A 13,568-nucleotide genomic window follows, 5' to 3' on the forward strand; every position below is an offset into this window, starting at 1 on the left:
TTGATCCTTGCTTGATCTCCTTCTCTTCTTCTCAAATGATGCACTAAAAATCCCAAGATAGCTTCTCTCTCACTTTCTAGCTCAAATGACCTTTAGGGTTTGCTTCCAGGGAAAGGGTGGCCGCAAATGAGGCTATAAGTGCCTTTAAATAGGTCCCAAACCCTGAAAATTAGGGTTTCTCTAATCAGCGCCTACTCGGCGAGTCCCTCTCCTCGGACTCGTCGAGTCCACTTATTAAATCCACGGGAGAAACCCGACTCGACTCGGCGAGTTGGACCCTCAACTCGTCGAGTCCCTCCTTTAATCACAAGATTAACCTACACCATAATACCTCTGAAAATCCATATGCTACAATTCAAGTTTTTACCTTTTGAGTTATTCTCTTAGATTTAGGTTATGTTGCTCCCTTTTTGGTTCATAGAGTTGACTGGAGTGAATGGATAGAATAACGTTGGCAAATTTATTTCTCTTTAGTGTCCCTTGAGCATCATATCTTATGGATCTGAAGTTTGGTTGTGATTTGTTGATCTTGCATGAGTTTTAGGTCATTTTCTTGCCATTTGACCTAGGTTGAGTTAAGGACATGCATGGGGCATGCATACCCATCAAGTAATCATTTTTATGGACCTTTGATACCCCCTTTAGCTTCTGAAAGAGTTGGGGTTAAGGACTTTTCAGATAAAGGGCTTAATGGTTAAGACATTACGGATTTTGGTTTTATTTGGACCTAGGGTTTGAGATCGTGATCTCTTTGGGTGTATTAATGCATAAAGTTGGAAACTTTATCCATTTAGACCATAGTTTAGACCAGATTTGAGCTTTGGAGCCCTTGGAATCAAGGAAAGCATCTTAATCCATTAAGCTACTGGAAACCCAGTTCCCACGGCGTGACCATAGGTCGCCACAACGTGGTGACCAGGAATCTTCCCGTGTGTTTGGTTGGGTGAAGGCCACAACGTGGCGGCAACTAAAGTTAACTCTGGTCGTTGACTTTTGGCATGGATTGACTTTTTGATCAATCTCTATTTTTAGAAGGTAGACTTAGGGTTTGCCTTGTGTGGATTGTTAGGAGGTGTTTTGCACCCATATTTTGGAGGTGAGAGTTGTTGGTTGTGATCGGTGCGACATTGCGCAAGGATTTAGTCTGCATCGTGATTCAGGTGAGTTTTCTCACTATATACATGGGTCGACGACACTAATGTCGACCCATTACTTGTTATGTGGAATGCTAGTTGTCTCTGTGATACTTGGATGAAAGACCAAGATCTGGCCCCTGACAATTGTATAAAAGACTAGGATCTGGCCCCTGATAATTGTATGAAAGACCAGGATCTGGCCCCTGACACTTGTATGTAAGACCGGGATTTGGCCCTCGATATTGCAAGGAAAGACCATGGGGGTAGCCCATGACACTTGTATGTAATACCGGGATTTGGCCCTCGGCATTATAAGGAAAGACCATGTGGGTAGCCCATGACACTTGTATGGCTTGGTAATGTGGTATTTTGGGGAACTCACTAATCTTTGTGCTTATAGTTTTTATGGTTATGGTTTCAGGTACTTCTGATTCAAAAAGGAAGGGCCCGGCTTGATCACAACGCATCCACCCATGTTTCCACAACTATATGATTTTGTGATTGTACTCTGATAACTGTTGTTTTATTGTGAAATACTTTTGAATGATTAGAAAAGGATAATTGGTGTTTCTAGTTGAATTAAAAATGAAATTTTTACCTTATAATTTTTGGGACGTTACAAAATTTTTTTAACCTCTTAATCGGTTAGACATAAAAGAAATGGGTCTTGATCGGTCAAATATGTTGAGAAGTCTGGACGGAAATTTCCATCTGATACCCTTAGCCCCCAAAAAGAGTTTGCTTCTTTTTTTTCTTCCCCTTCTTCTCCCATCGAGCAATGTTCTCTCTTTCTCAACTTCTTAGCACTGATTCTTAGCTTGTCATCGTCGATTCTCACCTTGCCATCGGACCTCCGACAACGCCACTACACCTCCGCCTTCGTCGCCACCTCCTCGCCGCCTCCCCCTTCGCTGGTATGTTTTTTTGCTGTGTTCTTATGGTTGATTTTTTTTCAAGCAACTTTATGGAAGATTTTTTCAAGCATCTTTATGGTCAGTTTTTCTTTGTCCTTGTTGTGCTCTTGTGCTTGGCTGGTCAATTTTTGTGAAATCAATTGTCTCAAGCCCGTAAAACTTGTTATCTTGTGTTTGAATTCCAAAAATATTTGTTCACTTTGTTTTTGCTGCTGATTTCTCTTGTTTTTATTGCTCTATCTTGTGATTGAACTTCGAAATTTGCTATGTTCTTGCTTATTTTTGCTGATATGTAACGTCCCAAAGTTTCAGAATAAAATTTTCATTTTTAAAATAAAATAAACACTCATTTTATTAAAGATACATTCAAGTCAAACAAATTGTTCATAAACCATAACTAAAATCAGAGTTATAAGGAATACAATGTGGAATCTTGAATCATAAAACCGTTGATGTGTGTGTACAATCCCGCCTTCGAAATCTGATAAATACTTGAAAAACATTTAAATCCACAACTGTAAGCATGTAGCTTAGTGAGTTCCCCAAAATATCACAAACAACACAACATAAATAAACAATTATGAGTTATCAGCAACCATGGGGACTATCAACAGTCCCAATGAGCTAACAACACACCCTGTGTGCTAACAATATGCGTTGTAGGCTAACAACACGCCATGTGGGTGATCAACAACTTTGGGGACTATCAGCAGTCCCAATGGGCTAACAACATGTTATGGAGCTATCAGCAACTCAATAACACATAACAACAATCAGCAAATAAGACCCAGCTGGTTAGCATGCACATACACTATGGCATAAGTAATATAGTATAAAGACTCGCCTCAACGAAGAGCTGAAATCCACTACTCAAAGTCCCACAGAATCAACTACACGACCCACCTACACCAAAAATAGGCTAAACCTCAAACTATAGCTTCATACCCCTCAAAGTTTGATTAAAATTCAAATTGGTAAAATGTCAACGGCCAAAGTCAATCCCAGTTGACAGCCACGTCGTGGCAGCTTCTCGACAAAACAGACGAGAAACTGCCAGTAGCGACGTCGTGGCGAGCAGACTGCCACGTCGTGGAAATTGGGTTTTCACAGCCTAATGGATTAAGCTGCCAATCTATTAAGCGACCCATTCATACGCTCCAGAAAGCTTCCTAATGTCTAATACAACATAAAGATCCATTCTTTTCAGTCTTTCATGTCCAATGCAAGTCTATCACTCAAACTAGGTCAAAATTGGAGAAATAAAACCAGGATATCATGCATGGAGCTCAATACACCAACAAACTTCATATTTGGAACATATGTTCACCAAGGGACCTCAATGAACCATAAAGTTGCTAACTTTATGGAATCCATGCACTCAACTCAACCCAACATGGAGAAAAGTGGGTAGAAACCTAGATGTAGCATGATATAATGATAAATGTAAAATTATAAGGACTTACATAAGTCCAGAAATAGCACAAGATGATGAAGGAGAGGTTTGCTTGCTAGAACAATGTTCAAGAACACCTTATTATTATTTTCAAGGGATAAAATACCACAAAGAGCTCACAAGGTAAAAATGGAGGCTAGGGTTTCTTGGAGGGTGAAAGGGAGATGATGGAGGTTGAGGGTGTGCTAACCCTATTCCTCACTTCCCTTAAATAGGGGGACAAACCCCAAAATAGGGTTAAGCCTTCAGGCGGCCTCCATGTCGTGACCATAAGCTTGTCACGTCGTGATGTACAAGACCGATGCACGCTTATACACCTATTGCTAAATCGTGGCAACCCACATCCCACGTCGTGACACATGTTTTTTTTTCTTCCAAAAAACCCATATTTGATCCCATTAAGTATTTAGCTTATCTGCACTAAAAATGGGTGTTACAACTCTCCCCCACTTAAACTAGATTTGGTCGTCGAAATCTGTCCTATTACTATAGCACCGAGTCTCCAGGTATGAGTTAATGATTCATTCTATTTAAATTCAAGTAAAAAGGTGGTGGGGGACTCGTAAATACTCTGGGGTACATTTGGTACGCACGGTGTACTCCTTGGATGCGCTTCATCGGGTGATCCCCGACGTACGATGGGCGTACCCATGCGTACGCTGGGTGTAATCAAGCCAGGGGCAAACCCTAATTTTTAGGGTTTTCACCATTTTTAAAGCCCTTAAGTTCCTAAAGTCCTTTACCCTCTCAACCTTCATTGCCCTTTTAGTGTCCATCTCGAACCCTAGCCGTCTTGAGTGCATCTTTGAGCTTACCTTGAGTGTTTTGGTGTTCTTTGGTGGTTTTGAAGAAGGAGGTTTGGGAAGAAACAAAGGAGAAGAAGGAGCTTGTAGATCTAGAGGTTGTGCACCGTTTCTAGCCTATTGAAGGTATAAAGTTTGAACCTTGATCATTACAAGCTTAGATATAGGTTTAGGGTAGCATATGGCGTCTTTTGGTCCCATAGCTTGGTTTCTTGGAGTATGAGCAACTCCAGGCCATTTGAGCTGTCATTTTGGACTCTTGGAAGTGTGTGGAGTCATAAAAATCGTATCTTGGAAGCTAAGAATCAGTCATGCATGTGTTAGTGACCAACTAAGTGAGTTTATGGGCTTAATTCATAGTTTGATCCCCAACAAGGCATGCAAAAGCATAAAGTTTGCAACTTTATGTCTTAAGACGTTATTTTGAGCTTGGATCTAAGTTTTGGACGTTAGGGCTTAAGGGATTAAATCATGGGAGCATTTTTGGCTGACTGACCAGTACACTAGGCATACTCTAGAGTATGCTGCGCGTACTCAGTCAGTTCCCCGATTCTGGATGATCATTAGTGTATGTTGGGCGTACAATTCGTGTACGCTGCTCTTACGCAGTCTGTGGGCTTAGATTATTTTTGGGCTCGATTAATGTTGGGCTGTTGGACTTGTTTAGGTTGGGCCTTTGGCCCACCGTTTGTAACACGACACTTTTGGGCCTAAGGCCATGGTTGGTGTTCTTGGGCCATATTGGGCCTTAGAGGCCTTACAATTGGGCTTGGATGCCTTTTTGGACTTTGTATGGATTTGGGACTTGGAGGGAGGGTGGCCCAATGAGGTAAGGGTAAAGAAGCCCTTTTTGCCTTAAGTCAAGAACTAAGGTTTGGACCTTCGAGTTAGAATGTGACCTAATTTCTAATTAGGGTTTTATGCTTGTGTGTTAGGAAGAGGATTTCGTGAGTCATCCGCTGAGTGCGATTTGATATCTTCAGTCTGAGGTGGGTCTTCCTTCGCAGTATTTGTGGGTCGAAGGAACCAATGCCGACCCACTAGTTTATGATGTAGTGGATATTCAATACCTGCATTTAATTTTGATTCAAGAAACTGTTTTTCTTTGGCATATGCACATCTTTTAGAGAGAATATATAAGTAAACGAAAATAAAAGGTGGATTCCAATAGATTATTACCCTCTAGTAATTACAATAGACTTTTGCAATTGCAACATTTGTACGCCTTTCAAACTCGTTCATTTCATCAACAACTTCTTCTATTGGCACACATATCCGCTCTCTTTGATAAAATCACCACAATATTAAATTATTTAACCATTTGTTTATTTACAACTTTCATCTTTTGGTCCTTTTTATGTTCTATTACAGATTTTGTGGTGTTCTTTTCCACTGATACTTTCCCAAAGACTACGATATAAAAAAATTAGGGCAGGTAAAGGAAGAAAGTCGAAAATCAAGAGCCTTAGCGGCGATTGCGTAGAAAACTTCAGAAAATTAGTTATAACGAAGAATAAAACTTACGTTCCGATGATTCAAGTGTGTAAAAGCGTTTATTTGACCAAGCCGCCAACGGTGGAGGCTGCCATTGACGAAATCAGGATGGAAATGGGGAGGTCACTGACGAAGGTACAGTCGCTTCCTCGCTGAACCAAATCTTGGCGAGAGAAAAAGTCGTAGTGGTCGGGAGAGTAACGATGTTGTATAGGCGCTGATTTTATGGCAGTCGATGCTTCCTGCATTTGGGAGAAACGGCAGGAGACGGGGAGAAGAAGAGAGATAAAAGCAGACCTTGACGATGATGTCGATGAGTTTAGAGAGAGACGGAGAGTTTTGGAGAGGCGGTGGGAAACATCGAGATAAACTGCGTATGAAGATGCAGCGGTGTGTATCTATTGGATGATGGTGGCGGTGGAGGACAGGGAGTAAAAGAAAATGCGGTGGAAGACAGGTTACCAAGAACAGAAAAAAAAAACAAAAAAAAACACCATTCACAAGGAAGAACTGTTCACAAGGGCCTTGGATTTACTATTATATATAATACTAACCATTTTATACACATTTCACTCTACAAACACATCAATTTCTTTCTATATCCTCATATTTTCTTCAAATTATGGATACAAATCAAAATACCCCAACCACTCCAAACACCCCAACCACCCTAAACACTATAAATAATCCATACTTACATGTTCGTTACATGTAAATGTTAACATCCCCAATTCAACAACTTATATTCACCAACTATTCATATCCCCAAACTACTAGCAACAACCTAAACCACAACAATTCAATAATCAGGGCCAGTCCTGAGGATTTAAATGCCCAGGCCAAGCCGGAAAAAAGCCCCCCCCTCATTCAATTTTGTCTTCTTTTGGGTTAAGAGTTAACCCAGGTGAAGGACATGTTTCACCAACAACACTGTATATCACTTGTCCATTTACTGAATTTAATATCCATAAAACCATATCTTGAAGATGGTTCCTTAACCTCTTATTACCCAACAAAATATTATCCAATTCTTCATTAAATACTCCATTTTCATTATTTGGTTTCTTTACAAAACCCTCAAAAACATCATAATATTATCTTGAATCTTTTCATCCGGATCTATCACCATACAAGCACCATCTATAGTACATCTTCAACTTCTTGAAAACCTCCAACTTTTAAGGCTTTCAAAAATATGAATTTGTCTTGAAACTGCAGTAGTACCAAGATCTTTTCAACTTGGTGACAACAATTTCATGTTTCAGTATGGAGAGTATCATCCATAGTTATAACACTCAGTCTAACCCCGTGAACCAGATTGTTATATGCCCTTTTGAACTTTGCAACATAGGATCCTACCATTTTGTTGGTGTTAATCCTTAAAATAAGAAAAATTACAGGAACATTTATGCAAGTCTTGTGTGTGCAAAAAACTTTCTTTACACAGAAACACACACATTCATTGATTAACTCCACAGAAGTTACAACTTACGTGAGTTTATTTATGGGATTTCAAGCCATGTGTATGCATTGTTTCTTGCCTAAAATCGCACCTTACTACCTAGATGTTATTTACTAAACCGGGAGTGGCAGAACCTTGATATTGTATTCACAAATACTAAAAAAAACTCAATGATTCGGGTTAGGAAAGCTAGAAGTAACCTGGAGTCGTATGAAAATTAAAACTTACATAAATCATGTTGATTTATTGATAGTTTATTAATAATATTAACTTTGCTAGTCGACAATCTGATTTCTGATAAACATTAAACAATCAACATTATCAATAGTAATCTGATTTGGCAATTTCGATTCAAGCCTTGAAACAAAAAGAAAAGTAGAAACCTTTTACCTGAAAATCGCTACACGGTGTTGAATCGATGGACGATTTCACAGAGGTGGTCGACTGGTTGTGCAATTTTGGATATTGACTTCGTCACTTCACTTCTGGTCGTCTTTCTGGTGGTGCGTGGTCGACGAGCGATTGATGATCTTCCGCCTTAGTTCGTATCTTGTTCAGCTATCGTGTATATAATAATAATAAAAAAAGTTGGGCCCCTAAAATAGATGGGCCCTGTGCGGGTGCATTGTTTGCCCATGCTCTAAACCGGGCTTGTCAATAATCCCTAATTTTAAGCTTTTCAACAACACCATGCTCTATAACAATTCAAGACAACAAGAAAGCAAGAAAAGGATAGCGATCGATTTGGGAGCGTCACGGGGGATGAAGATCGAAAGGTAACCTATGAGACCGGGGAGTTATGCTTTTTCTCCCGCCTCAGCTTCGCGGATGGGAGATTCTCAACTTCAACAATTTCAAACACAATCATCTCAACCTCAACCATTTCAAGGACAACCATCTCAACCCCAAACTCAACTCCCATTTTCTCAATCTTAACCCGCAAACCTTGACGATGACGATGACGAAAGGGTCCAAAAAACTCAACCACCACCTAGAAGAAGACAAAGGAAATGAAATGGTTAAAAAAAATCAGGGTTGGAGCGAAGAAGAAGAGGAAGCTTTAGCGAAAACTTAAATTTTCATATCAGAAGACAAGCAAATAGGCAATGTACAATCGGCACAAAGTTTTTGGAATCGTTTTTAGACCACTTTCACGCGCAATTAAGAGAACGTCCGTATCGGATGTACGACACGGTCAATAGAAAATGACGTAAACTACGAGCAACTTGCAAATTTAATGACATAGGTGAAAATTTTAAAAATATGCACAGTTTATCTCGATATTTATAATAACTACAATAAAATATATAGATAACATTATTTAAAATCGATCGGCATTTTTAATGCTATTCGATTAATTTGTTGTTGCTCAAAACGATACTTCAGATTTGCGGGTTTTTTATTTCAATTTTCAAGGGGTATATAGATCAGCCGTGGTATTTTATTGATAATCATAGCATTCATTAATAATGTACAATTGTCACTGTTCATACTTTTATGATGCATGTACCACAACATGAGCTCCAACACAGATCAAGAGATGCTCTTTAAATGATGGACAAATTGAAACGATGGACCACCTCAGCATTTTCTACCCCGTACTGGACACGGAGCCTATCACATGTGGCATGGTGACGCGCCGTTGCATGGGTGTTCAATACCATGGTAGTTTAACATTTTGTAGTCCCCACTTTCTTAAGAAAACAAAGGAATTGTACTTGTTTTCTATTTTTTTAATCTATAATTTAAAAGCATGACATAAGTTATATCATCAGATAAAATATTGTCCATACGTTTAAAATGAGAATATATATTATTAAATATGAATATGGTGTTTAATAATTTGATATAAAAATATAGTTAGATAAATAAATAAAGCGATGGAATTATTTATAGAGGTTTATGAGATAATGGAAGGTGGTTTATAAAATTTACAAGGTTATATGTATGGTGTTGATGTGACATACGTGAGTTGTATAGACTTTAAATGAGATCGAGGCTTCTCATGATCAATCAATAAATATAATATATTATATAATAAAGATAGTAAAAGGGTAGGTATATAGGTACTACAAAACTACAATAGTTCAAAAAACATGGGTAAAAAAACGACCTTATTAATTTGCTTCCATTAACGGTGGGTGTAGACTGATGATAAGCCGAATTAGCCATCAACCAATCTACCTTTCACCTCTATCTACGAAATGCGATAAAATCCATTCTCATCTCCACCGCTATATCATCGTCACTAGATTTCTTTTTAAAACATTCGTCAAGAACTCCAAATTAAATATTAATGGAGTCTGTGGTATCTGGTCTAGAAGGATCACTCTTGAAGAACAACGATCCTTTCTCCTACTTCATGCTACTAGCTTTCGAAGCCTCCGGTTTAACCCGCTTCACATTTCTACTACTAATTTGGCCGGTAATCCGACTACTAGATATTTGTGGGAAGGGCGACACTGGTGTAAAGCTGGCCATTTTTGTTGCCACCGCCGGCGTTTCCATGTCGGAGATTGAATCTGTGGCGAGAGCAGTTCTGCCCAAGTTTTATTTTGATGACCTTGACAAAGATGCTTGGAGGGTGTTTAGCTCCTGTGAAAGAAGGGTGGTCGTGACCAAGATGCCGAGGATTATGGTGGAGCGGTTTGTCAGGGAGCATCTCGGAGCAGATGATGTTGTTGGGAGTGAACTTGGGGTTAGCCGGTTTGGGTTAGCCACGGGGTTAGTCCAGGTGGGTGATTTTGGTGGCTCAATTTGTGATCGTATTGCAGCCATGTTTGGAGATAAACAACCTAGCTTAGGGATAGGAAGATGCCATTCTGATTCTTCATTTTTATCTCTATGCAAGGTAATAAATTAAATCCTTTTTAGTTCATATATATAATCTTGCGTGCATGAAAGAAAGCTTACTAATTCATATATATGCAACAGGAACAAGTGAATGCACCTTACCTGATGACCAAAAACCAGAAGCATATCGCCGATCAAGAAATCCAGCCGGTGCCGGTGATCTTCCATGATGGGCGCCTCGTAAAGAGGCCGACTCCCTCCACAGCTCTTTTGATCCTCCTTTGGATCCCGTTCGGAATCATACTCTCAATCACTCGTATAATTGTCGCCCACATTTTGCCAATGTGTATGGTTCCTTACGTGATGGCATTCTTCGGCGGGAGAGTCATTGTGAGAGGAATTCCACCACCGCCACCTTCCCGCCGGTCAAACTCCGGCGTGCTATTCGTCTGTACCCACCGAAGCCTAATGGACCCTCTTGCGTTATCGGCAGTTCTCCAACGCAAGATCCCGGCGGTCACCTACTCACTATCAAGATTATCCGAGCTCCTGTCTCCGATCCAAACCGTCCGTTTGACCCGAAACCGACACGTGGATGCGGAACGGATAAAAAAAGGATTATCCGAAGGTGATTTGGTGATTTGCCCGGAAGGTACAACTTGCAGAGAACCCTTTCTGCTACGATTTAGTGCGCTTTTTGCAGAACTAACCGATCGAATTGTGCCCGTTGCAATGAATTATCGACTCGAGTTTTTCCATGCAACCACTGCTAGGGGTTGGAAAGGTTTAGACCCTATTTTTTTCTTGATGAACCCAACACCCATGTACGAGGTGATATTCTTGAACCAGTTGCCGGCAGAGGCAACATGTTCGTCGGGAAAGAGCCCTCAAGACGTCGCGAATTATGTTCAGAGAATCTTGGCGGCAAGTTTAGGGTTTGAGTGCACAAATTTTACGAGGAAGGACAAGTATAGAGTTCTTGCAGGGAATGACGGAACAATGGATCAGCCAAAGAAAAACGGTCGGACCGTGAACAAAGTGGTGATGTAATTATTTACATATTTCACTCAAATAAATATTTTATTTATTCTAATATTTTCATTTTGATTGGTTTTTCTTGGTTTTTTAGCTGTTATATTTTTCTTGGCGAATTCAATTGTCTATGAAAAATTATAGGCGTGTATTATTATGTGTATATATAAGAGAATATATAATGTATAGTTTAATGTATAAGTAAAATGGAGTGAAAAGTCTAAATTTTGATTGACTGATAAATTTAACTAATACTTAGATGTTAGGTTTTCAACTGTTTTTATATTTAAGAAAAAAAGGGGTGGATTTGTATGAAAAATAATATGATTATGTCGAAAATTTTAATAGAGTTCAATTAATTATTGATTGTTTAATTATATAAATACCAGTCGAATTCTCATTCGTTGTACATGAATATAATTATATAGTTAAAATTAGACTCACTTATGAGAAGGGGCAAGTGAAGCATGTTTACATGGCTTACTTTTTTAGGGGACGGATTTTTTTTTCTACTATATTCAACCATCAACAATTTGGCACAAATGCAAATGAATGAAAGATAGTCTAGTCGTCCAGAATACAGTCCAACTCTTCGATCAGTTGTAGACTCGTAGTCCACACACGAACGCAATACAAAAGACAGATTGGCAGAAGCGAATATTAGCGATCATTCAAGATCAAGCAAGGGGCGGAGGGGGATTAATCGATTACGAAAAATCACTCCTGACTCATACAGTCATGCTATTGCTAATAAGGTAAATAGGTAATCATCGATCATAAGTAAAGGATTGTATTGGTTCCTTTAGAAACAATTGAAATTGACGACCACACAAGATAGATATATTTTTTGTTGGTTTCATTCATTATTGGTGATCTTAAAGAGACATTCCAAATGTTTGATATAATGTTAAAAAGACATTGTTATGATGCAAAATGTGTGTGTATGATGTGTTTGGTCGGATGACAGAGTGAATATCTTCTTTTGACTTGTTATTAAAACACCAGTTCACTTGACTTATCAAAAGCATTTCATGCCTTTAAATTTGTCATTCCTGAACCAAATCGAAAAATTATTCTTGTCCACCAAGCATATGGGAAACGAACAACTTATTACTATTTACTAGGTTATAACTCGTGGAAACCACGGTCGGTATATTTAAAATTTTTATATAGATAAAAAAATAATCAATGTAAAAAAACCAAGATATTATCATTGTAAGTAATTATGAATTAATTTGATAAGCAAAATAAACATAATAATGTTATATGATTTTGTATTTTCAAATTTTGAATTGAATTTGATTTGTTACAAAAAAAAGGAAATAACAAAAATCATAGAAAAATGTCACGTGTCAAAGAGACATTCTAAAAAACTGACACGTGTCATTTTTAGGTTTCATTTATTAGAAGATGTAGATATGGACTTTGATTCTTATTGAACATGTAATAGTGCTATTTAAATTATGTTTTTTTTTCCAGTGTTTTAGGTTTCTTATATTTATAATTTTTTTATTGCTTAAAAGCCGTTATTACATGAGTTGATTATAGAAATAACTTGTAATCTCATGTTTTTAATGAGTATCATTACATCCTGGCCATAATTTTGTTCACTATGTACAAACACGTGAGGATTTCATCGTTGTTAGTCGTGAAATCAACATACCGGGTATAAATAACCGAACTACTCCATATTATATTCAAATATGATGTGAATGACAAATGGTTCATGACTAAAACAGACTAAAAATAATTGTTATTTATGCTTTAAGATTCCATCTTGACGACTTTTAACATCCTTTTGCTTTTTGTTCAAAATTTGCGTGGATGGGACCCGCCAATCTTTATATCGAGCAATACTGGATTGGAAAGTTGCTTAGATATGACCTATAATTGAAATTTAGTATGATTCCATTCTGGTGTTTGGTATGCACCTGAATCCAATTTACATAAGCCAAGGAGATAGAACCCAAGCTTAATTAGGACAGACTTGGAATGAAAGAGTATATATAAAGATAAACTGAATACACGAAATAGCAACATACTTTTGTCTTTTTTGTATTAAGGCATCATACTTTTCATTTCTTTGAATTCAATATTATACCTTTGATATAGTTGTTATTAATAGCAATGTAATTTCATTTTATTACTCAAAATAGCAACACACTTTTATTTCTTTATTCAAATTACTCTTTGTGGGCCATGCATAAGGGATTTTTTTTTTCTGGTTCGTCATGGGCATTTGAATCCTCGGGACCGGCCTTGGTTAAAATAAATCATTTTTTTAACAAATTATGGTTTAATAGTTATAAATGAAAAACCAATGTTGTAACACCCGTTCCCAGGTATTTCCATTTTCAACCTTTAAATTTCAAATTTTTGCATAATAAGCCCTTACACTCAACGTACACGAACTGTACGTCGGGGGTAAGTTTTTAAAAAGGATCGAGGCAGAGGTTGAGTACGTTGGGCGTACTCGTGCTA

At 38.2% G+C, this 13,568-nt stretch overlaps 1 protein-coding gene across 1 annotated transcript; it reads left to right on the forward strand.

Annotated features, from left to right (window-relative positions):
- Positions 1–9,370: 9,370 nt before the first annotated feature.
- On the forward strand, positions 9,371–11,168 carry LOC145161271 (glycerol-3-phosphate acyltransferase 5-like). The gene is made up of 2 exons (XM_079080775.1): positions 9,371–10,113; positions 10,197–11,168. The coding sequence occupies exons 1-2, from the start codon at positions 9,559–9,561 to the stop codon at positions 11,103–11,105; spliced, it is 1,464 nt and encodes a 487-aa protein (XP_078936901.1). The 5' UTR covers positions 9,371–9,558; the 3' UTR covers positions 11,106–11,168.
- The last annotated feature ends 2,400 nt before the right edge of the window (positions 11,169–13,568 follow it).

The sequence above is a fragment of the Lactuca virosa genome, chromosome 2 (genome assembly GCF_052849685.1).
Source record: "Lactuca virosa cultivar CGN04683 chromosome 2, Lactuca_virosa_CGN04683_v6, whole genome shotgun sequence".
NCBI classification, from domain to species: domain Eukaryota; kingdom Viridiplantae; phylum Streptophyta; class Magnoliopsida; order Asterales; family Asteraceae; genus Lactuca; species Lactuca virosa.